Source organism: Ornithodoros turicata, chromosome 6, assembly GCF_037126465.1.
Source record: "Ornithodoros turicata isolate Travis chromosome 6, ASM3712646v1, whole genome shotgun sequence".
NCBI classification, from domain to species: Eukaryota; Metazoa; Arthropoda; class Arachnida; order Ixodida; family Argasidae; genus Ornithodoros; species Ornithodoros turicata.
Window position 1 is genome coordinate 61,315,982 of NC_088206.1, and position 26,148 is coordinate 61,342,129.

At 46.5% G+C, this 26,148-nt stretch overlaps 1 protein-coding gene across 1 annotated transcript; it reads right to left on the reverse strand.

Moving 5' to 3' along the window:
• On the reverse strand, window positions 1–26,148 carry LOC135396883 (TOG array regulator of axonemal microtubules protein 1-like). Its single transcript, XM_064628104.1, has 16 exons — window positions 24,307–26,148; window positions 23,550–23,721; window positions 23,372–23,486; window positions 15,375–15,536; window positions 14,716–14,837; window positions 14,538–14,635; window positions 7,214–7,455; window positions 6,629–6,747; window positions 5,540–5,819; window positions 2,548–2,629; window positions 2,372–2,479; window positions 2,100–2,295; window positions 1,252–1,400; window positions 974–1,132; window positions 778–904; window positions 1–315 (listed from the first exon to the last, which is right to left on the reverse strand). Exons 1-16 carry the CDS (start codon window positions 25,992–25,994, stop codon window positions 238–240), a joined length of 3,897 nt encoding a protein of 1,298 aa, XP_064484174.1. The 5' UTR covers window positions 25,995–26,148; the 3' UTR covers window positions 1–237.

The window sequence follows — 26,148 nt, forward strand, 5'->3', positions numbered from 1 at the left end:
GTTTATCATTTTTATTAGTAACCTATGCCCTTGGGTAACAGCACTGCTAACTTACATAAACATAACGCGGCTCCGTATAAAACCTTCCTGAGCAGATGTGTCCCACTTGACGCACCCAGCCCACAAATGTTGTTCCCGTAACATAACCGTGTTGATGCTTCCAACACCTGCGTGTGGTCGATGCGCGATACCTGCAATTTCTTCCTCATGAATACAAACACGCAGCCACAAGGCAGCCTATGGAAAGACTGTCGCTTTGGAAGCATGACCTCTTCTCGAAGCAGTCAGGCTTTCTTTTGGCATTTCTCCTACACCCTGTAAAGAGAAAATAAAGATGGACATGGCATGCATTCACTTTTAAAGATATTAGAGAGTTTTAGTGAATCATACGCTATCGCTTTGCATACGATATACTAAGACAGTGTTGCCGCCATTGTGCGTGTGCAGCGGAACTTTAGCGGGGATCGTCTCGCAGGATTCCGGCTAATATCTGCTATTCCCCGGAATTCGGCATTTCATTCTTTAAGATCAAAGAGCAAATATACTGAAAGTTCGAAGTAACACCAGATATATAAAAAATAAATTCATGCATCTCATTTAATTAGGATCGTGTCAGTTGTCATCACATTTCGGTCGTCTTAAGTCGTGCAACTCAGTCACAGACGACTGCTTGGTGACTTTCGCGTCAAGATCGGCAGCCAGGTGGAACACCTTATCGTAGCCTACGCAAAGCAATGACGTACAATCCACTAAAGCCCTCTGTTAGCTTCACCTCACCTTTCGTAGTATCCCTTCCAATATTGTAGCAACATTTCGACGTGTTGTCAGTGCTACGCATCTTTCGAACTGACGTGTGAAGTCCGAATGGCCCAGCAGGGGGTGGAATATCTTGCGTCCGTAATACCTGTGCGGCACGACACAGAAATTATTGGTTCTCGAACTGAGCTCTGCTGCCTTTTTTCGACTAGCTGACCTGGTAAGAGGCGTGGCATCCATGACAAAGAGGGCCGCAGCTGGAAGCAGTTTCTCCGTCAGCTCCCTGTTGCCCTGGAGGCAGCGGGACGGTCCGAGCTTTTCAACACATGCCAGGACACACTGAGCAGTGGTCCTCCGGACGGCCCCATTGCGATGGCTACAATGATGTTAGGCATTCAAGGGTACTTTAAATGGACACTTTCAAGTGCAATAAAGTATAAAAATAAAATGAAAGTATAAAATGATCAGTGATATCAAACGAAAGGATAGTTTCACCTGGCTCCTCCCTCTATTAGAGCAAGTAATGCTTTGGCAGGTGTGATATGCTCAATCATCATCCGTAGAGCATGGTCAATGTCGTCTCTGATGAACCCAGCATTCTCCCCCGATTTGTGTAGCAATGCTTGTGTGACACCTTCTAGTTCCTGGAAATGTACTACTGTGAGTAAAGGGCAGTTCCGATAAGCAGATACAGAAATGAAAAAGCAAGGTGGTTCAGCTGCATCGTACAAGAGGAGAGAGGCGGCCACCTCGATGACATGGCGCTCTTCGAAGCTGGGTCCAACGCAAATGAAACTTCATAATGTGAACTGGTATTTTTCTATGCACAATAGTAATAGCCACCGTATACTGCGGAGTGGTGTATTATTCAATACACCCTCATTAGAATAGAAGATCAGGCAAGCAAGCGGTGTGATATGGCATCTGAAGAACCATGTCCCTAAACTCGGGGACATGGTTCTTCAGTGGCCATCCTCAGTTTCAGAGTGGTACCTAGCTGCTATCCCTTTTTCAGAGGCTGGATCATGTCCTATGGAAAATGTCCCACGTATAGTTAAGTACCCTTGCACGGTAGCACAAACTAACTTAAACATAGCAAAATAAGGCAACATTTAAAGAAACATGGAAGGGCTCGAAAAATAAATACGTCAGGAAGAAAAGAAATTGCAGTCGACTGGCCGCCTTGCTCCCGCGTCGTAGCAGACGATTCGCGACAGCCAATAAGAGTGCTCGGATGATCTGACGTCACAACGCGCCAGCAGGAGCTGGGAGAGACTGCCGCCGCTCGTCAACTAATTTTCTCAAGAGAGAAGCAACAACATTGTTTGTGTAAGCACGCTCACCGGTTCCATATTTTTGCGCAAATGTTGAAAGAAGTCTCCCAAAACTCCAATGGCTGCCCGAGCAACCGAGGAGCGCAAGTTGCGCACCTCTTCTGTCAGCGTACGCAACGTTGCTTTGAGCAAGGGAGGCGTAAACGCATCAGGGTCTTGGGCTGCTTTCTGCTGCAACGTCTGCATAGCTTCCACTTTCGTTTTCCTGCAGGACATACAGAAACCAATTTGTAAGTTAACTTCAAAATTGTCGTTCGAGTATTTTGAATACAGCAGTGTACCAGGAATCGCTGGAAAAACTTCGCAGTGCTTGCCGAATCACATCTGCTGTTCTGAGAGTTGGGTTTTGTAGGTTGGGTTGACTCGTAGCAGGTTTTATTTGTAACGTCCTACGAAATGTGCAAGAAATAAGTTTGTTAGATTGCTCTGGCAATCGGGAAGGAAGTCGACGGCTCACCCAGTTTTCCGCCTGGATCTTCTAGCCTTCAAGGAAGTGGAACGTGACCTGGGTCTAATCCTAGACAGCAGAACACCTGAACCTGAAAAGTAATGAACAATATCCAACCTTCCTTAAAATTGCTGAATGGGCCAGTTGGTACATCACTACAAGTGATTTGGCTCTGACTAATGAAGAAATAAATTATCAAGATGATTGACTTTTTTAAAACCTGAAGAAAACGTGTGTTTATCAATGTGAGTGTCATCACCCTTCCTGTTTTTACGTCATCATCTTGTGGTTTTTTTTACCCTCCTCTTCTGTCAGTGACCTTCCCCCCTGGGAACATTTTGTCACATTAAACGAGTTGCTGGTGGGGCCTGTGTCGTGTCGTCTCTGTCTTGTTCGCTCCAAATCACTTGTAATCCAACATTTCTTTAGTTATCGTCAGTTCTCAGTGAGTATTGCACTGTATAACGTTCAGTATGCTGTTTTTAATTTGATGAGACTTCAATTTCTTGGATTTTTTTTTATTCCTATAAATTTGCTGTCTGCTGTGAAGGCAGTTGCGTGATTTCCCTCTCACAGTACAAAGCCATTGATGCCTGTTAGCTGGCAGTGGACGACATTTCATGTTGATGTGTGATGTTATGCTGCTTGTAATACCCGAGAAAAAAAAAAACAAGAAAACATTTCAGCTCCCATGGTAAACGCAGGTAGCTTTGAATCAGTTAATTCTCCAATGCATGCTTCTAACATTGATCATTGCAGATTAAACTCATGCACTGCAACCCCCCTCATCATTCTGAATGTTACCCGCTAATTTTCTTCTTACCCTTGTGGTAGCAGATACGTACTAAGTACTAACGCACCGTATACACGACACCTCCTAGAAACAAACTTTGTCTGCTTTGTCCACAAACTTTGTGTGTGACGTAGTCATTAAGAGTCCGCCAATCACGACCTTGCTTCGGCGGCCGTTGCTATGGAGACGATCGCTTCTGCGGCCACTTGTAGCCACAGAAAGCCTGTGTTCGAAATCGTCTGCGGCTGAACTGGCTCATGCAGACGACACCCTGACTCTATCCGTGCATGCACATGATGCTATAGCGAAATTCCGCAGAATACTCCAGCGGAAGATGCGTAAAACGTCATAGCTTTCTGCAGCCGCGTGCGTGCGAACACTCGACGTCATGGCTTCTCGAGCTCCTCTATTCATGGGGAATATTCTACAGCTCATTCACAAGATATTCCGTAGCAGACGACAGGGCCGGTGTTGCCGTCTGCTACGTGCGCAGTAAGCTATTCAGATATTCCGGCGCCGCGCGAGTGCCCAACACAAGACGCGGCGGAACTTCTGCCTAATGAGCAGTTTTCTTCTACTGGAATATTCCGTGGAGATCTGCCCATGTGAATACACGGTACATGTCCACGTAGGGAGGGATGAAGGCGCCATGTTATGCAGGTTAAATGCAAAAGGCGTTGTGATGAAGTATATATAGCGTGTCTGCCGATTGGACACCCTGAACTTGTATGCCAATATATCGGTAGCATAAAAGGAGGAACTTGCGAATTTCACTCTTTCTTTCTTTCTTTCCTTTTTTTTTTTTTTTTTGCGAATTATTGATACCGCGGATGATAGAACAGTACTCGCAGCATTTGCAGCAAATAACATTCACGAATTTGAAGTGTCCCAATGCACGCAATTTATTGCAACACTCTAACTTAACACACCTAGCTGACAAGATTTTTAAAACATCTGTTCCACGTTCACCGATCACTTCAGTCGCCCGTTCTGCACATTGGCACCAGACAGCGGAGACGCCTGCATTATTGCGAACCCAGCACGTGTGTTACTATCTCGGGCTTAGAGTTCCGGGTATAGGCCTGTATTAAACTAGCCGCAATGTGTGGACTTCAACATTGAAGCGGAGGCCAGCTTTCAGAAGCGCTACGTGGTGTAATAGCAATGAACACGTACCGCGAAGTAACCTCCGACCGCGCCTCTATATGCAAATTCTCGAGTTATTTAGCGCCACGAAAACAACCAATTTGAAAGTTTTCAAATATGTGGAGATGTACCACTATGACTGAACGGCCTTCCTGCGCTGCGTATATGGGGGCCTTGCGAGCGGATGTTGCCTTCATAGCTTTCTGCCGCTACGCGAGCGCGAGCTCTTTGCTCTTTGCCAAAAGATCTTCCCTCAGACGACAGGTCACGAGCGGACGACAGGTAGCAGACGATGATGTCGTCTGCTATATGTGCGCTCTGCAGCACTCACAATATTTCCACACCGTGAGAATGCTCAACATAACTTCCGTCCCTTGAGCAGTCTCTCTTTGCTTTTTCTTCCGCTAGAATGTTCCGTGGGAACGCCACTCGTGTGAATACATGGATGGCCTATACACGTGTTTAATATAAGAAAGGCACTTTTGAGCCCCGCCCTACGCTTGTTCCCATTGGCTGCAATGGCTAGGCACACCACTCTGCGTACTCTATACAAGGAGTGCGCCGACGACTTCATTTCGTGCCGTTCTTAGGTTGAACGCAGTAAGTAAGCCTGGGGGTCAGTAGAGGAGCCATGCGCCCTCGGTTGTTGCAAAATATTTCAGCTAAATTGATTGCCAATTATTTATAACCGAATTTTCGCGCTTTCTGTTTCGCTTCTGCTAAGCAATCAAGCCAACTGAATCCGGACAAAACTTGCTGATTACGTTTTACCATGGCTCAAAACAGTCCTCAAGAACCCTTATTTCGGTTGCGCATCCTCCTGACGTTCGCCAAAGTGCAGTAGCTCGTGCTCACGTCATAGTGAAACCGAAACCGAAACCAGACGTGAACGTGTCGTTCGTTTTTCGTGCTTACGTCAGAAAGCACGGCATCCTGATGAATGAAATTTTGAGTTTGGCATACAAGCGTAACTTACAGTCGAATATAATTCTAGCAACCAAAATCAATTTACCGAACTCCAGTCTGTCCCATCAAATTGCGATTGAAACTTTTTTTTCTTACTTTCAGCTCCGGCTCTACTTTGGCTGCTCTCCTCGACTGTGACGTCCTCCTCTCCATCGTGTTGAGCGGGCAAAGTAGTTTCAACATCAACAGAGTCGTTTGAGTTTCCCGCTGGTGTGTTTGGCTTCTCCGCGCTTTGGTGCTCATCTAGTTGTTGTTGTTGTTGTTGCTTTTGTGCAAGTTCTTCCAGTCTCTTCTGCTCGACTTCTCTGAGGACCTCTTGTTTTCGTTGCAGTAATTTGTCCATCGTTATTTTCGAGATTGAAAAATTGACAGGCTCCTAGAAAGTGAAGGAGACAAAGTGAAGTGTGTCCACGCGAACTATGCAGAAAATTTTATAAAGTAAGGAAATGCTCTACTCTTTCTTAAAAAATTTCAGCTACAATAAATGTCAACATATTTCAGGTCGAGCGGGTCACCTGGTGGTCGCATTAGCAACTTCCTGGGGTGTTGTCCTAATTAATTTTGACTAATTGTATTTTTAATTGCGACAGAGAGAAATTTGGTGCAATGACATCATCTGTTTGTTTTGGTGTGCTGACGCAGTTGCCGTTTTCAGACAACGTATGGAACCAATGCAACGCGTGAAAACGGCCCCAGAAATAAAGGCAGACCTTGCGGTCATTTTTTGTCGCTCTGCCTGAAACGCGCTTTCTCCCTTGCCCTTAAATGCGAGAGAGAACAAGAACTGCTACCTTTTCTACCTTGCACTTAAGGGCAAGGGAGAAAGCGCGTTTCAGGAGGAGCGACTAAAAATGGCCGTCTCCAGATATGCCCTGTTTTCAAGAGCCATATATCCTCTCTCTACATTGGTTCTGAAAAACGACAACGGCATCAGCGCACGCAAAAGCAGCAGGTGTTGTCATTGCGCCAAACTTCTCTATGTCATAATTGAAAAGTTCGTTAGTCAAAATTAATTAGGACAACGTCCGTGAAGGTTGCTAGTACGTTCATAAAGTGATCCGCTTGATTTAGAATATATTGCCATTTATTGTAAGTGAAAAAAAAAAAAAAAAAAAACGCTATTTCTACAACGTTCTGACAGCCTGGTATAGTAACACTTTACGTTCGGGAGAATGCGCCACCCACCTGCGGAGTGCTGTCCAGACTCTCTTCCGGAGGTGCCGAAGTGCCTTTGCTCCATCCTCCACTAGAAGGGCTCACTTGGGAGTTCTTCCAGTTACTCACGTTTTCCAGATTGGCCAGCACTGCGAAACCGAGACAGAACTTTACCAGAATGTCACTTATGATTTTGTTGTTCCTGTGCTTTCAATACAATTGAAGGGGCAGTAAAGTGAAAATTTTGGGGGATTCTCTACCCTTAAACAGGATCGCGAGATCTTGGGCGTAGGATATACTTTGGAAACTTTAAATTTAATCTAATTGATTTTATTTCATTGAGATGATAAGTAATTAATAAAACTGTACAACAAAGTGTCAACGCCAAAACGCTACGTGAAATTCCTGAAGTGTCACCCAGATAAATGATCCGAAAGACGTAAATTCTAGTGTCAAAAATTTCTCCTCCTGTAGTGAAACTTTTTTTTTTTTTGCACTTTAGCACTTTGCATTTTTTGAAGGAACTAGTACAGTTAAATCTGGTGCAAATAACTAAGAAATTTATCGGGAGAAAAAGTAAGAAATACTCGAGATCACTTTGGCAGTAAAACATACCTGAATGATTCCAGACATTATCGCTGACGCCGACCAATCGCGGTGATGTTTCCGCTGCCGTACGAGGCGACACCATGACAGAATTGGAATCCGCCGAGCGGCGCATGACGCTGCCATTGCCCATGGTTGTCGGACTTGTTGGATCCGATGAGGGGCTCCAAGCTTGTGGCCCGAGTGGGGTTCGCGCAAGCACAGGCTTGCCCCCGAATAGGGCCTCGGGGCTCAAGAAGGGTGGCCGGGACCTGAACATACAAAAAAAGAAGGAAAACGTTCGTGTATGCAAGTAACCCTGGCGGTATTTTACTGCAAGTAAACATACGCCCCTGAAACAGCCGTAAGCAACATAAAGCATAGCGCTGGTAGCAACGAAATAAGATGTCAGTGTTGGCATTCACTGAAATCAAGATCACGGGTTCGATCCCAGTCGAGGATGTTAAGGAACCCCAGGTGGTTGAAATCCGCCACACAAATGTAGGTTGACTCACCTTACTCACCTACTCCCAATTATTATTATTATCATCATCAGGGCTGATAACCATAACGCGAACCGCAGTGCTATCCGAATACAACTAAGCAAACCTCGTTCCGGCTAGAAATATATAAGAATCACTACGACACTTTATGACCAACAACGACAACGGCCCATACGCATACCAAAAAGCGCTATTCCTAAAAGTAAAGAGCAAACACCGTTCTCGTACAAAGCGCCTAGAAATTACCCAGTGTACTATACACAGATGCGACGGAGTAATGTTTCTACGTCACAAAATATGATAGCACAAGTGGCACGTGCACTGAAATATGGCAATCGTCGAAAAAGCGAGACAGCCGTAGGAATCGAACCATCTGCGCCTCTTGAATGCCGGTCAAGTGCGCTGACCATTTCGCTACGCTGCCACAGCTTACAAGCGACTTGCCAGGGGGCCTCCTTCAACAAACAGGTTACGCACTCATTCTCTCTCTCTCTCATACTCTCATACACCTTTTCCTCTGTCTCACACACACGCACGCACTACATAGGACGAGCCAGCAGCATCTGGTGAACATGAACCGATCTGTTGAACTGCTTGCGTGTTCCAGCCTCAGAACAGAAACTTTCCACCATGTTGCACATGCATCACAATCGACATCCGCACATGAGAAAACACACTACCGCAATAAAGGACTGAAGAAGGTTATAATCTAAATGCAAGCTCTACAAGTTCGCTTCGCAAACAACGAAAATTGAATCGAGAAAATAGATCCAAAGGAAGTGTCGAACCCTGTAAGTGACACTGACCCGTGGGAACGGCGACGCCATCGGCTACGGTCAGAGCCATCCGGGCCTAGTGCGCTGAAAAGCCTTCCAACCAAATCACGGTGTGCCAAGAACTACAACCGCCGCAAAGTACCCATTTGTGCCTCCTCGCCCGGTTGCCCGGGAGACCGCTGTTTAAACAAACCTGAGTCGTTCCAGTAGCCCCAATTCAATGGGGGAGGTTTGCATGAGGCACAGACCCACTTTCCCGATAGTACTGATCCGCCGCGCGCACGGGTTGGGACAGTTCATAATCGGAGGGGGGGTTGTTGACGAGAGTGAAGGAATTGATAGTTGGGTGGTAACTGCTGTGATGAAACGAGACAGCCAAGGTAAAAAAAAATAACCATGAGAGCCGTTGCGAGACCAACATCCGCCTGTGACATGATAAACATGACGTGCGCATGACGTGCGCGCTTTCCCTTCCCAAAAGCACTTTCTAAAAAATGCAAAAAAATGCCAAGATAAAAAAATTAGGCGTAGATTTACTCACGTGCTTTCTATACCAACGCGTCTATTTCTCGCATAAGCGATCTGCACTTCAAAGCCCAACAAAAAAAAAAAAAAAGGTACTGAAGTGAACAAAAAGTGAAGTGAAAGAAAATTCGAAGTAAAGTGAAAGTAAATTTCAACTGAAGTGAACTTGAAGTCAAGTAAAGCAGTGTAAAGGCGAAACAGGAAAATTTCTAAATTCCAAATTGCACAGTTAAAATTATTGTGGCTCTCGCCTTATCGCCCAAACATGTGGGCTGTCGAGAACCCCCTAGACCCGTCGTCTTGCGCCACATCTGGGGAAGGCTACCGGGGCGGCCGCCCCTGTCGCCCCCTTCTCGGAACGGCTCATAATAACCATCTTTTAATAGTTAAATGAGCATGGAACATATATTTTTTTACCGCATGATATGATCGTACTACCTTCAGGAACTGTCAGGCAAAATATTTCCTTTGGGAAGTGCGAATTTCCCGAGAAAATTAGTTTACAACAATGTGCGCAGCTGCGCGGTCTCGCCCAGCTGCTCCTGGCGTTCGTGACGTCAAGTAAGCGAAGCACTTCTTATTGGCCGCAGAGAATCGTCTGCTAGCGTGAGCGACCGGTCGAGATGCGTGACGGGCGGCGCAAAATACAATCGCAAAAAGAAAAGAAGAGGGCACGCGCCTCACTATTGGGTGAATGAGATGGCGTCACAGACTGCCAGCCCAGGGAAGCAGCTTTTCTGACGTGCGAGATTGAAGACTCACTCGCGCACCAGGATTGCACGCTGCACTCGTACTTTTTATGCGTATATTTATATCCCAGGGCTTGCAATCCTAATTTCTACTCCTCCTAACATAATTTTTTTTTTCGGATCCTTCTACAGTGAACACTCGTTATTATGACCATGGTCGTTCCCGAAAATTTTTGTCATAATGCGGAATTGTCACATTAAAGGGGGAGATTTGCAGAGGTTTCACTGCATTGTTCCCCAGGAGTATGGTCGTAAAGCGCGTATGTCAGATTATCGGGGGTCATATTAACGAGGGTTCACTGTATACTCCTTTAAAGTGCCACTACGGACTAAATCTCGTCTCTTCAACATCCTATCTAATGTATGCCATCGCGATCAATGTGTCTCACACTGTATCCTCCCAAAATATTATTTCTCTATGCAAAGGGGAGGTATCATATAATTACTTTCTACTTTTGAGAAGTATGACGTCATAAGGTGAGCGATCTGCGATGCGTCCTGGCAACATTGCTCCCCGAAGGTCCGTTCCCGCCTTCACACCACAGCTGATGGCACATTAAACATTGGACGAAGAGCGGAGAAGCTCGCGCTGTTGCTAGTAGAGAAACGATGATGTCACCTACTTTTGGAGAATCCGAAACTATGGAGTATTGCGGGTTATTTCGGTAATAGACCTCTCCCTGTTTGTAAATAAATGACGTCATAGTGTTCGACAGCGCCACCAGTTTGGTAGAGTTGAACTGTGCTCGAAGCTATGGGGCGAACAAGGTCGCGCCCGAAAACCCCGGTCTTGAGGGGATTACGATGGTCCCTGAAAGGGACGCGACCTTCGGTCTGTTTCGGTTTTAGTCTGTCTACCAACGTCATGATGACGTTCCTCGGGTAGAGGTTTATTCGTGCAAGCGCATAACGTTCACTGATGACATGTATATTTGGCGTACCGAGTCTTTCAGCCAGGTTGGTTTTAACGGAATACAATACATATAATTTTTAACATAATATAATTTTTATAATAATATAATGTAATCATTTTAATATAATATACTTTTTAGTCCGTAGTGGCAGATTCGTCGACGTTGCGATGCTTAAAGGGGCGCTAAAATGCGAAACTTTCTCATCGCTGAATGAAAGATGTCGTTACCTTGACGCCAACATAAAAGTAACGGGGGTCGTCCGTTTTGCTGTTCGTGACTTATGAGCGAAAAAAAAAAACGCTTTCCCTCGCCTTCTCAAGATGGCCGACTATGCGGAGAGGCCTCGGATTGGTGTCCTCAAACGATCTCCCACGATGATTGGACGAATCGTTTGAGGAGACCAATGAGATCGCGCTATGCATTGGCGGCCTTCTTGAGAAGGGGAGAGGGAGTGATAGCGCAAATTACGTTCTTTCTATCGATCATAAATGACGAATGACGCAACCGGTGAATGCCGTTCCTTCTGTATTGATGTATCAAGGTAACGGTATATTGCATTGTGCCAGAAGATACTCTTCTTTGGTTTCAGTGCCTCTAAGTGTTGTGGTTCGTCGTTCTGTGCTTCACTGCGTCAGCCAGTACTACGTGGCACGATTGCGTCACAATGTAAAGTCCCGAATGAACCTATCAGAACAAATAGACGATAGCTACTGCTGACTGTGTTGCATTTTATAGCACACAAACGCAACCGAAAGCTGCGCGCGAACTCCTAACTTCACAATATCAGCCAAGGTCTTTAAATACTCTGCAGTGAAAAAAAAAGAAAGAAAGAAAACCAATCAAGTTGAGAGCTGACTCAAATCGGGCATGTTAATTACACTCCCAATCCTAAACGTGTACGTCACAGGTTCTGGTCGCTATTAAATATGCAGACCTATTAGAATAGGGCAGCATGTATGAAAGGCCCGTAACGCGAAAGTGCCGCGGCGATTAATATGAATAAGTAAAGGAAGACCTCGGCAGTAACTGGGACAGCGAGGCGTGCAGCATAAAGTGGCGGCTTCTGGCGCGTTTCTGCCCCACTAATCTGGCAACCCATATCCCTGCACATTGTAATATGTTATGGGTGTCATTGCTAGCATGAACCTCCGACGCCCTTCCAACGCATCGAAGATAGACTCGAAATAATTGATGGACATCAAAGTAAGTATGAGTATCTGTGGATCACAGGTCAAAGACAGCAAATAGTCCCTAAACATCGCGTAAACTTACATGCATTTCGTCCCCAAAGGCTTCTTTTTTTTCCTTTTTCCTGATAGTGTAAGCGGCGAGGTGTCAGTTAATTTTTATTAAAATTGCGTGTGAGCGCCGCAAAGCAAGTGTGGCCATGAGAGGCGTACAGACGCGCACAGACGAAGAGAGGACAACAGGAAGGAGGGGGAGAAAGGGTGGTTAGTATGCGTCCTGGGCCGACTTCAATGTGAACTCTGCCGACATTCGTCTTAAAAGTATGCCGGAAAACCCAGGGAAAACCCCAGACAGCACAGCTTGTGCGGGGATTCGAACCCGCCTCACCTCCCACTCTTGGCGTGGAAAACGGTCATTGTCTGGCAACTAAGAGTTATTAGTTGTCCAGTGTACATTTTCCGGCGACGTCCCCAAGAATGTCCCGGTGGAAGATGCGGAAAACGTCATAGCTTTCTGCTGTCACGTGAGCACGAGCGCTCAACGTCATGCCTTTTCGTCGCAGCCACAAGGTATTCCGTATATCAGACGACAGGAAAAGACGCAGATGCAGATGTCGCCCGCTAAGTTCGCTGCACCAACGCCACCTAGATAGAGGGTGCGTTTTCTTATTCAACCCGAGTAGCCAGGAGTTGGGTAACGACGTCAGAGCCTTTATCATCACGTGACTCCAGAGTAGCCACCTTTGACCGTAATTTTCGAACGGCTAGAGTTACTCTGCGCTCAAAATAGCGGACTGGCCTGACGGGCGAGACGATGTGGAAGTGCTGGCAGACAGTCTGTTTAACAACTTAACGCAGATGCGTACACTGCAGCAGATTTTGAAAATGGTCGACAGTTTTTAACCAGTCCTACATTTCGAAATTGAACACCACCCATATCGTCTGTCAACAGGACTGTTGGTAGCAGACGACGCATCGTCGTCTGCTAGCTTGTGTGTGACGTCAGAACGACGGCTACCCTTCTCGATGCCAATACACACAGGGCAGAGTAGAGTAGAGTTAACGCTTGTCCCATCGTACAGTTGGCGATACAAGAGTAGAGTTGTCACTCCCTGGTTACTCTAGCTAATTTTCGACGCAGAGTTATGACGTCATTTCCGCTAATCTGGCTATTTTTCGCCGGCTGAGAGTAACTCGGAGTTGCCAGAGTTGAATAAGAAAACGCACCAAGAGAAAGCGGGTGCCTCCACCAATCGCAGCAGACGATTTCAAACACAGGCTTTCTGTAGCTACGAGCGGCTGCGCATGCGGCTTATGGAGGCTCGTCTCCATGGCTACAGCCGCCGAAGCACGTTCCTGGTTGGCGGACCGTTAGTTGTTGGCAGTTGACCTTCTGCCGCGAGGGAGGTACCCGGGTTCAAATCCCTGTGCCGGCTGTGCTGTCTTGCGGTTTTCCTGGGTTTCCCTCAGACGCTGTCAGACACATGTCGGCAGTTCCTTTAGAAGTCGGCCCAGGACGCACATTCCCCCAGAGCGTTTTGTCGTGACGTTGCCTACCTCTGTGAGGCCGACAACGGTGAGCTCTTTCATTAGCATTAGCACCACCACCACCTTCTGCCGCGTGAGCAGTTTTTTGCTCTTTCTTCCACTAGAATATTCCGTGGGGGCGTTGCTCGCGCGCATACAAGGTTTAATGTACCTTCTAGATGTTTCTAGGGCTTCGCAGTAAAATTCTTGAAGAAATAGTGCCCCTGTATGAAAGCTAAAGATGGACATGGTTGGACATGGACATGGGCGCCTTGTTGAAAGCCTCCATGATTTATTTAGTGGCGTTAAGCAGGTGTCTCAGATCCAATGACGCTCTCGACAATAGCATTATGACGCTGGAGGTGCAACTGGTCTCGCTGGATGACGCGTTCAACTGCCGAATAACTGGCACGCGATGCATAAAACATGGTGTCTGCACCGTGGCCGCCGAAATCTGCTCTATCTAGGCCATTGACAGGTATGGCGCTGGTCAGTTGGGGTCACAACCGATTATTATGCACCGATAGCGCAGCACTACGGACCGGGGCTGTAATTATGTGTCACGGTTTCGTTTGCCTTTTATTGCCTTACCTTAGCTGTTAATGACACCTGCCCACACCTCACATACCATATATGGTGTGAAGGACGACGCAGATAGATTGTGAGAAACACAATGTGGATTACTACAAACTGTAAGGAAGTTAAAGGAGCAGTGAAAGCCGCCTGCATATTCTGTTTTTTTTTTTTTGTCTATTTTAGGCTGCGGCGTATTATGTAACAAGTATAGGGTAAAGTGGGGCTACATGAAGAGGGGGCAAGTTGAGGACAGTTCGGGTTTTTCGCGTGGCATTTTCTTAGCAATATTTTTTTCTCGTCTGTGACACCAGGGTGAGCACAGTCGTACCGAAACCGTACCTTTCGTAGTGCTTTTGGGAAAGGAAAACGAAAATGAAATCCTCCTCCCCCATGTAAAGGCCCCATAGAACCACTCCCGAAATATTTTTCTCGCTACGCTGCTAGACACGCCACCAAGTGCGTAACGACATACATAATGATGTATGCGAAGGCGCACCTCACACTATTCGAACGTGCCCAGGGTTTCCAGCATTGCGGCATGTCACTTCATTGCTGGTTGAGCAACATTGCTGAAAACAGGGATCGGTCAACACTCACCCACTGCGGCTGGTATGTATCGGCTCTTTCGCAAGTCCTTCCGTTATGTCCAGTTCGACGTCGTCGTTATCTGGATCTCCTCCGGCCTCTTCACTCGCCTAAACGGAAAAAATCATGACCCAGCATCACAAGTCAGGATGCAGCAGCAGCACAACGTGTTGCAATATAGAAGTCATACCAAAGCGTCGTCTTCGGTTGAAGAAGTGGCCCATGGCAGTTCCTTAGAAGCACGTCTGATGGACTTCAGCGAGGTCCGTCGCCGTAGGGACTTCGTCGGTGTAGGAGTGTCTTCTTCACGACCTTCAGGAACAACACACCGTGAGCACTTAAGTACTTAAAAAGTGCGACTACGGGCTAAAAAAATGATATTAATTTATTTCATATAACCAATCAATAAATGACGTCAGTGAACTTCATGCGCTTCCATATATTTTCGGGAGAACCCGTAAAGCTTCAATTAGTTTCGGATTCTCCAAGAGTAGTAGTAGTAGGTGACGTCAACGGGAGTTCCGACTTCCGTCTCCTAGCAACCGCGCGTGTCTCTGCTCGCCGCAAACGTTGGAAGTCTGCCAGCAGCTGTGACTAGGAGACGCTGAAATCGGCCTTGGAGTAGCAATGTTGCCAGACGCGTGGGTAGATTGAGCGCCCTGTGACGTCATACTTCTCTAAACAAGAAATTAATTTATGATACTTCCGCGTCGGACAGAGAAGCAACATTTTTGCAGAATACACTGTGAGACACTTAGATGGTAATGACATATGTTTGGTAGGGTGCTGAAGACATGAGATTCAGTCCTCAGCGACGCCTTTAAACGCGTAAAGGATGACAGTCCGTACCGCTTGAAGACTTCGTGCTCGGTATGCTTTCTGGTGGCGGGTCCGAATGGTCGGTAAGCACGGTAGTTTCTGTGGATGTCGTACTCGTACGGGTCCCATTTGGAAGTCGTGCGCTGCGACGGATGACAACTGGATCCTTGCCGTTAGCGTAGTTGTGTTCAACTGCGAAATTGGAATGTCTTTGTTAGTGAAGCGTCTGCGCCTTCGAAAACGCTCGTTATACAGTCAAACTCCTTTATAGCGAACACGTTTTTAACGAAACTACCACTACAGCAAATTTTTTTGCGGTCCCGCTGGAGCCCTATAGGTCCAATAATGGACATCCTTTTTAACTGAAATACCTTTACTGCGATTTTTTTTTGCTGTCCCCTGAGTTTCGTTGTAAAGGAGTTTGACTGTAGTGCAAGTAATTTTATTTTAATTATAGAGGGTTTATTTCCTCGGCTAGCAGGGCAGGATTATGGCTTATGGCGGAATACGGGAAAGCAGCCACCCAGAATAGCGAGATGCAAAGCGGCATTGTCTTCAGTAGAAATACGCACACTGCTTTATTGCCTGGGGATGGGAAAATGTTACGGGTGGGATGGGGCTGAGAGAGGGAGGGGGAGATGGTGGAAGTGCAGGAGAGGGAGGGATGCACAATCCCCCGCTTCTCTCAGATCTGGGTATAGTATACCGCGAAACTACCCATATACGACAAGAAAGCGTGCGATTATCTTTCAATAGCCTTGTACCACGGTAACCGATAGATTAGATAGATCAGGACACGAAAGCCAGATCTACATTATCACTGTGACCTCAAAAATATGTTGTTCGTAAACGGCTATACAATTTACCGCCAGTTTGTTGGAATACACCGCAAAACTGAAGAGCGTAAACACGCGGACAACAACGGACGGGCTCTAACTATCATACTCGCTGTACTGTAATAGAATCCGGAAACACTGAAAATGCAAGCAGTTTTTGCGTCAGAGCGGTTGGGACTTAGGAAATATTTTACCGCCTAAGGCGACGACTACTGGTAAATCTGGTCCTCTCGTTGCAAGTTGCAACGCTTCATGCATGCTCCTTTACTCTTTTACTCCCGCATACTCCTTTACGCCCGGTTCAGTTTGACCGAAGAAAAGTCCAATAAGGAGTAAAAAACTATAGACACATTCGAAACCGACCATGCGTAGGCCTGAGCATTCGGACAACGTTTTCTACGAGCCGTACTTGAAGCAAAGGACAGAGCACGTAATGCTAGCAGATTTCAAGGAGAGAGTATTGTTGCATAGCAGCAGTGCTTCAGTCGTGCATCAAGCTCTTGCACGACTGCGACGATATCTGCCGAAACTTTTTGGTGAGAGTGTATTTATTCCATGTAAATGATCTCGCTAACGTTGTTAATTCACGTATTAAACCACTCACGGTTGGATGTGTGATTTAAAGGGTCTATTGAAACAGAAGGTGTTGTCATCATGGTGTCAAATATTGTGCAGAAGCTGGGGTACGACGTAACTTCAAAGACTCGCAAATGTCATTGTGTTCCTTTCTCGTTAGATAGGTACTTTTTTTTAAGTTACAAATTAAACAACGTAGTGTTCTTCAAAGTATGGATGATTACAAATACTTAGGCATCACAATTAGTATCAAGCTCTGGAACGGGATAAACTTAATTGATAACTTTTTCCGGAAATCCAGGGGAAATTTTTTAAATGTTCCCCCCACAGATATAAGATTAATTGTTTATCAGTCGTATCTCCGCCCAGTTTAGGAATGTTCCACTGCAGTTAGAGACCCTTCTCAGATTTTGAGATTGATCTCACGCAGAAACCATAAAAAATACAATACCAAGCTGCTGGATTCCTTACAAACAATTATTCACCTTACGACGTTTATTTGAAATCCACGTTGACAAGGGGGGCCCACCACAAAGCAGCACAACGGAACCTCGTTGAGAAATTTGTGACATTTACTACGGGTATTCACCTGAGCAAATATCTGCTATCATCTAATTTTATTTCTGATCTCCTAGGCCACGCGTAAAATCTTGCCGTTTTAGAACAATTATATTTAATAATTATTTTTTCTTTTGTGTCAGAACAATGGCAGAATGGAACAACCTTCCACGTGACATTGTGTCTTTCTTGCTCCAGTGATACGTTTCCAAGCAAGTTACTTATAAGGAAAAAAGAAGCCGAAGCTCTATGGCTGCGACACCACCGTTGAATAACTGTCTCTGCCGAAACAGCTGCCCTGTGCCGCTGTAGCGATGTTTCAGTTACAAACAAGTCATGTACACTTCCTTCTGAACGCCCGCTCTGTTACTAATGTCTTCTTATCTTTTCATGAGCGTCGACGACCACATAGTTTCCCTCTTTCTCTACGTAATTACACTTACGTCGAGCATGCAGTTGGCTATTGTTAATAAATAAATGAAAAACTAAAAAAATTAAAAGCGTACATTTTTTAAGTGAGTAAGGTCGACCATTTTTCTACTGTTCGTAACGCCTCGGGATACTACATACATGCATTTTCTTGGTATCTAAAAAGGACACACTGGTCACCAGAAGAAAATAAGAAAAAAATGGACATTTCAGCAACTTCACTGTTTATTACTTCGAATCTGGGCGAAGCAAGTCGTTAAGCGCACCACATCCCGAAGAACACCGAATACGAATAATAAAATATCCTAACGGATTCGTACGTCCCACGGATATTCCGAGGATATCCTTGGGACGTACGTATTCCTTTGGACGTTATTTGTACATCCACAGGATATTCGGTGTTGTTGGGGATTTGAAAAGGAACAGGGGTTATGAATAAAGCGGTAGCAAAAGCAAAGTAGCACTTCAATGGCTGGGCAACACATTACCTGCAGCACCTTCCGCTTTGTGCTACACGACTGCGCGACAAAGCTGGCCATGAAACGAGAGAACAATAAGAGTCACACGAGAAACATGCACCCACCAATGTAGAAGGGTTCCACGTGACCATCCGGGGTCTGGTAACAATGGAAGGGGATCCCCATTTCTGTTCCCGTGCCGGTGACGTTCTTAACTACACGACGGTTCGAATGAAAAGAGCACGTCCGTCTATAATGGACGACATATACTGAAAAGCGGCGTCTCCATGACTACAGTCACAACAGGTCCAACCTCCTCGCCGCTTCCTTGAGACGTAAACATGAATTCAGTTGACGACGGAGAGGTACAACGACGCAGGGCCCCGGATATGAGATCGATGCTCCCTATATTCGTGCCTCATCGAATGGGGAAGGCTTCCGATAAGCGACTGGCCAATAGAAGCTGGGTCAGCCAATAGCAGGTCTCAAACTCGGGTAGATAAGAGACTGCATAGTGTTCAGACCGAGACAAATATGAATGGATCGTTTAGATAGCTATGGCAAGGACAGTACGAAATGAACCAGACAAAATACAAGCCAATCAAGGTTGGGCATTTATACTAATACGTTACTTAGAATAGTAATGCGTTAATACAATAAATATTGAGATTCTGTATTGTAATACTCATCCTCTGAATGTATTTGTACCTGTATCATTACGCAGGTGTTTATTTTTATCCTTTACAGATTTACAGAATTTTTCTATAAAAAGTTATGAGAATAGCATAGATGCCGGCCCTTTTAGCAGGTGGGTTTACTATTAGGTGTAATTACTTGACGATTAATTACCTAAAATTCATCAATTATTTTTTAGTGAGCTGTTTTGGGGGAAATGTGAGATAACAGGATTGAAGCAAGGCGTTTAAAGGGACCGTGAATGGATTTTTGGCAAGCCCACGATCGTTTTCAATTTGTTCCTCTGTACTAAAGTTCATCCTGCGAAACATGAAGTTCATTATAATTCAAATAGCGAAAGTATTCCATGTTATTTAACCACGGCCGTGAACGACGGCCGTGAACGACGGCCGTGAACGACGGCTGCTACGACCCGCCTACGAGGCGAACTGCACATGACGTTGTTTGTAAAGCTTTTGTTTTAGCAATAAACATTACATTGTATTGTATTGTAAGGACACGCCCAGTACCCTGTATAACGATAACAATGTTTCTCCAATCCTGGTGCAATGATAAAGTCGTAAAAAAGTGGTGACTTCGGGCGACAAGTAGGTTCATTGAATCTCATCTGAAAATTTACAAACTGGTATGAAGTCAATGTCGATAAGTTGTGCAGTCAATATGAGAACTGCGTACCCTAGGAAGCCGGCGGAGTAATCTTTTGCAGCAAACACAAGCACACAAAGGGAGTGAGGTGCAGAAGTACGCTTCTTCGTGCAATCTTCTCTTACTAATTTTTATGAACCTGACGGGGTCCTTCAATCCCTAACCCACTCGCATCCCTCTGTGTGCCCCATGGTCCTCCGTTACAGCTTCGCCCCACGAACCTCAAGTCGCCTCTCGATACCTTGGATTTGGAATGCTGTGTCGCGCTTCTTGAAAAGGAGAGAAAGGGGCAAGATGTAATTTTTTTTCTGTACTTTCTCTTTATCGTTAACAATATCTCGCGGGACTTTAAATTCGCGAAAAAAAAAATGACGGTCGCGAAAAGTCGGTCCTCGCCAAAATTATTACAGCACGTGAAAATTAATTTGCCGCAGCAACCACACACAGGTTCACACTTAATTCAACAACAACCTGGAACTTTCTCGCTCGCTTTTAGTTCGCCCTCTAATGCCCCGATGAATGACCCCAAGTACGAAGACCAAAAGCAATCTGTCCTCAATCACTGTCGTCGACGCTAGCAAAAGTACCGCCCCGAAGAAGTCACAGGCGCGTGTACAGCTCGAGTGCGATGGCACATTCTTATTTTAACTTCCGTTGCGGAACACGCGTGATGCTACGCGTACATTGGTCCAGTCGGAGCAGTGCACGCTATGTGTCGAATCTATGGAAACGGACGCAAAGGTCGATGCTTGACACGGTTCGACGGCCTTGGACTACAGGTAAAAGAGGATAAGAATAGGTCTAGTGTAGGATAGGCCTGATGAAAATTGTAACGGGAGGAGTGTACGGTTCCAGCAACTGAGCTAGTCTGAGCGGTCACAGGAAAGGTCACGTGCTTCGGAGAACCAATAATTGAGCACGGTGCGCCACCGATGTCGTCACTCGGGGTCTCAATACAAAAAAGACGGCATAACCCATTTAGCTACGTCATGTGTTCTTTTTTTTTTTTTTTCGTAAAATATTCCATAAATAGGGAATGAAGTCAGACAAAGCGCGTGTCCGGCCGGCGGGAGTGGCCTCTCCTGTAAAGCGTGCTTTCACTGCACTGTTCTGAAGCATGCAGGAGAAGCAACCGAGCAATATGTTGCTCCCCTGCTGTGTGTAAGCGAGCAGGCGTGTGTGGCTTTAATGGAGAGCGATGATAGTGGCACGTCGGGTTTGCTGATAACCTCGGGAATTTATTTATTTACTCACAATGAAGCGAAGAGTGAGCAAGACGGCAGTGACTAAATGACGAGGCCTGTGCATAGTACAACACTTACCGTAATAGTAGAAATTTTCTCGTTAATTTATAGTTCTGAGAAATATCGTTAACAGTGGTGAGAAACAATAGAAATACTGCAATTTGCAATGAATGAGTTTCATTAAGTCGAACAGAGCGACTAAATCGAAACACGGGGAATCCAGTGATTCGGTGAAAGAATATTGAAACCAGGTCGGGAGCCGCCGATATTTCGAACAGAGATTGTTCTTTTACTGTTCTTCTTCCCCAGTGGTAGAAGAGACTCGAACTCGAGAATTCGAAATTGTGCTACGACAAATTACACCCTAGTCAGATTGGTGCACAAGCGTGTATTGATGAGCTGCCGACACCTCGAACCCTCGAATTCGAGTCTCTTCTTCTGTTGGGGAAGAAAAACAATATCTGTTTAAAATATCGACGATGAGAGTATTCTGAAGTAGAGGCCTCACGCATGGAGCCCGCGCTATTTCGAACAGAGATTGTCCTTGTACTGTTCTTTCCCAGTGGAAGAAGAGATCCGAGCTCGTGAGTTCGAAATAGTGCTACAACAAATTACACCTAGCCAGATTGGAGTAAAAGCGTGTATTGACGAGCTGCCGACACCTCGAACTCTCGAGTTCGAGTCTCTTCTTCTGCTGGGGAAGAAAAACAATATTTGTTTGAAATATCGACGGTGAGAGCGGCGCTATTTCGAACAGGGATTGTCCTTGTAATCTTCTCCTTCCTCAGTAGAAGAACAGACTCGAACTCGTCTTCTGCCCATTGCTCAGGCACCTTCATTATATATTTCACCCACCAGCTAGCGTGTATGTACGCCATTTTATCGAACTCGAGAGTTTGAAATATCAGCAGCCCATTCGTAGAGGCTTCTGCTTCCGAGGCGTAATTTACTGTAGCACTATTTTAGAACACATTTAGTATACACTGACAACGTTTACACTACTGGGCACCGCGAACCGGCATCCATTCGAATATAATTTCGTCATTCCACCATCGGTATCAACTGGACCATGTGTCCTTAATCGCCAACATGTCCACCAAGGAAGTGTTTGATTATACGTGGGTGTCACAGAAATACCGGTTATTCCCGACATCAGGGCGAAACATCAGACTCCCATTACCCTGAACCAGGTGCAACAGCATAGAACAAGCATGACGAAAACAAAAATTTCCGCAAAATATTCCCTAAATGTCCTGCAGACCTCGAGACCAGATAAAACCGCGAAATAACCACTTTTTACAGTATAGCTACTTCAGCCGTTACTTCGATCAACATCCTGATCCGTTTATCCTGACATCATCGGAACAGCTCAGGAGGGCCATACGCCGGAATGTCACTACCGTATTATCAAGATGTAAAAGGGATCTTTTTTTTGTGTGTTTTACAGTTCCCGAGGACTACATGTTTGTTCGTGTGATGACGATGCGTGCATCGAAACGCCCAGTGTTTAATCCTCGCTCTTATGTTGCGTTCACCGGTGTATTTTGACAATAGAGATCAGTATCCTAAGGACACATACGGAACAAAACAAAACGTACATTGAAACTGATTACGGCCTTACAGTAACATACTTCTTGCAGACAGCCGACGTTTTCATTTATGTTGATCGGGTACAATCACCAATCAGTACGACGATTCCATATCACTGCTCGACTAAGACGTCCGGCAATACCGTATTGTCGGCGACAACTATGTCAATAACAGCGTATCAATAATCCCATCACGCACGCTACGCGTCTCAAAAGAAACCAGTGCTGCACTTCGCTAAGTACGGTTTCTGTGTGCGCTATGGAAAGGCGAAGATATTCTACAGCATACGTCAATAGACCTCTACCTGTTGGTAAACAAATGACGTCATAGTGTTCGACAGCGCCACCAATTTGGTAGAGTTGAACTACGCTCGAAGCTAGGGGCGAACAAGGTCGCGCCCGAAAGCCACGGTCTTGAAGAGATTACGATGGTCCCTGAAAGGGACGCGACCTTCGGTCCTTCCTTGTCCTTCGATAGGAGGCAGCGAACAAGTACCCATCGGTGGAACCCAGCCCTCCCCTTCCGATTTGTTTCGGTTTCAGCCTGTCTACCAACGTCATGATGACGTTTCTCGAGTAGAGGTCTATTTCCTGACTTTCGCCCGAACAGTAACAAAATGTTGGAAAACAAAGGAAGGAAGAAAAATATTTTCTCTCTACTATCATAGCGCTACGTCTATCTAGAGAGAGAGAGAGAGAGAAATACATGATGACGATGATATGGGGATTGAGCAGAACCGCTCATTGAGCAGAATACTACCCCATTGCTATTGGGGAAAAATGAGGGGATGGTGATGAGGATGATGCTGACGACGCTGACTGGCATCTAGCTTGCTGACTACATCTATCTAGAACACTGCATATCTACTAATTATCAGAGCGCAACGGAAGTTCATACCACTATCTTCTGTCGCCCATTCGTTACTATGTCGATGAACCTGACGGCATGCAAGTGCTGAAGAGCAATTTCTCCTCGCAGAGCACAATCTTACTTACCGTCAGCGAAATCGCTATCAACCCTCGCAAGTTCAGACGACTCAGGAGAACCACTCTTGCCGTTGACGAAGTCGCCGCAGCCGCCGCCATGATTCCACCCGTTGGCCTCTGGGCTCTAAAATACAGAAACGTACCATGGTCAACTTTCTGGTCACTACAGCGTCAAAGACACACTGACCGCACGCACCGGAGAATCCCTGCTTCGACTGCTGCGAATGGAACACTGTCGTACGGCGCCCTGACGTTGAGTCCGGGGGCGTGCCATAGACACCAAGTACCCTGTGCGAGGACGACTTCCCCTTCTGGAAGACAAGACTTCTGCGGGTGTTTGTTCTTGACGGGATCTCCTGCTGCGAGATCGGACGACGGTACACGTATCTCTCGAGCACACAGTTTCCCCGTGAATCGTGTCAGGCGAATGAGAAGAACAGAGCCGGCGTCTACGAGGGGGGACCTCCCCCCGACTACCCGCAAAAACGACACCTTTCGAGGAACAAGAGTACCGGGGGAGGCATAAATTTCCTGCTTGTCCCCCCGAAGGCGCAAAGTATACGACCCCAAGCAGCACAACATGTTGGGCAGGTATTGCAAATGTTGGGCCAATACGTTGTGCGGCTTGGGCCGGTACTGGAGAATATACTCCGGGAGGGCAAGCAAGGACTACGCCTTGAGTGCAGGCTATTCTATTGAGCTAGACTGATTAATGGTCCACTTCATAGACTATGGCTTAATCTGATCGCAAGGAGTACACAGCGATAAACAACACGGACAGAAAGATGCAGGACACCCGATGAACTTACAACAAGAACTTTTCAAACCCCTTGCGTACTCCTTGTGATAATGTAACAACTACCCCAAACTGCCACTATTTTAATCTGTACACACGATGTCACTTTGAAGACATGCCTTACATTAGATTTGTAATTTATAGCTACCTTGAAGGAGGAGTCGCCGAACTTGTAGATCCCGATGCAGCCACAACCCAATCAACGTCCAGTCCAGACGGTGACCCGGACCTCTTCGCCACTGCCCCGGACAGCGGCAGGGATAAAGCGTACGTCACCATCCCGTTCGGCGAGCAGCTCGGCAACGTCCGACGGGACAACCTGGTTTGCAAGGCGGCCCAAAGCCCTTCGCCCCCGTCGTAGTTCAATTCAGCGTTATCGACAGCCGCTACCACGAGGTGAAGTCTGTTCGGTCCGAGCGTTTGCGACAAGGCAGCGAAGCACTCCATCGCCGCCAGACGTACTCGCCGCTTGGGATCCACAAGGCACGGAGACAATGTCCTACATAATGTTCCTAAATCTAATTCGGAACTTGGAAAAGTCAGCACAGCTGCTGTTACCCTGTTGACAATTTCTTCGCGAAGTCTCGGATTTCTGCTTCCCTGGTATCTGCGATCGAGTAAAAGCGAAAGTACGGGGCACGGTCCTGCTCGTCGCATAAGACAGTGTAAGACTGTAGCGCACTGTTCCCGTATGACGATCTTAGTGTCCCCTAGCCGTTTACAGGCGGCATTCACGAGTATTCTTAAGCAAGTACGAACAATGCGAGGCTCAAGACGTTCGGCGAGGGTTCCCAGGACATCGAGAGCTAAAGAAACTACTTTGGGGTGGCAGTCATCCAGTAGCTTGATGAGCAAGTCTACAAAGGTGTCAATATGCGGTAGTAGGGACGCCACGTTTTCGGTGTCTTTTAAAAGACACTTCACGTGTTCAGCACTAGCTGCTCTTACACGCCAGTCTTCGTTTCGCAAACCTTTGGCAGTTCGAAAACCCATGATACCACAGTGTAGCCTTTCAGTCGGCAGTGTAGCTTCCCTCCCTGTCGTCTTGTGAACCTCGTAAGACATTCTAGAAACTTCCGTAGAATCAGCCGCTGAGTTCCAACTGTTCGAAGCACCGCTTCTCGCGACAGGTGTCGCTGCTGCGGCACCACCGTTGTAGTTCTCGAGCACATTGTGGTACACTTTACGCAGCACCGGGTTGAGGCGCTCGACGTAAGCGGAGAACGTGACAGCTCCCGATATCTGTCGAATAGCTTCTATTGCAGCCAAAACTGGGTACGATGAGGAATATAACTCGGACAACAAGAGGTCTACGAGTGCTTCAAACACAGGAAACGTGTCATGCTCGGCTGAAATCCCTCCACGACTTCCTGCAAACAAAGACTTGACACTCACGACGCATCCTCTTCTCACCAGATGACGGTCATTACGAAGTCCTTCTTTCACGAAGAGTTCTAGGAATGTTCTCGACGACTTGGTTAGGCTTAGGTAGACTTGCAACGCGTGTAAACATGCTCGCCGTAACGTCATCACTTCATGTCCGAGATTACGTATCAGTCCCGGTAAGGCGGGCACGACACAAGACTCCAGATCTTCCGGTGGGAGAAGAGGAACCGCTTCCCGAATAAATAGAGCGGCTTCGAGTCGCACCTCCCAGTCCTGGTCGTCCAGGGACCTAGACACCAGGTCCTCGAAGTAAGGACGGCCGCCACGTACAAGGGCGAGCTGCATTCCTTGACGTCGCACGTTGGACCGGAGGTCCGACAGCGTGTCTCGGCGCTGCAGAGGCAACTCCAGGGTTGGGAGACCTTCTGGAAACAGTGGGTCTGCTGCCATCGGATCTTCAGCTGTGGCTCGTATCCACTGGAGTCCAAGTACGCTTGGTGTTGCACATTGTCGTAAAAAAAAAAGTTCTTACGTGCAGTCCTTGAGTAACACCGACAGGCTTCTGTAGAAAGCACGGTACTCCACAATGCGTGGTTGCGGAAGA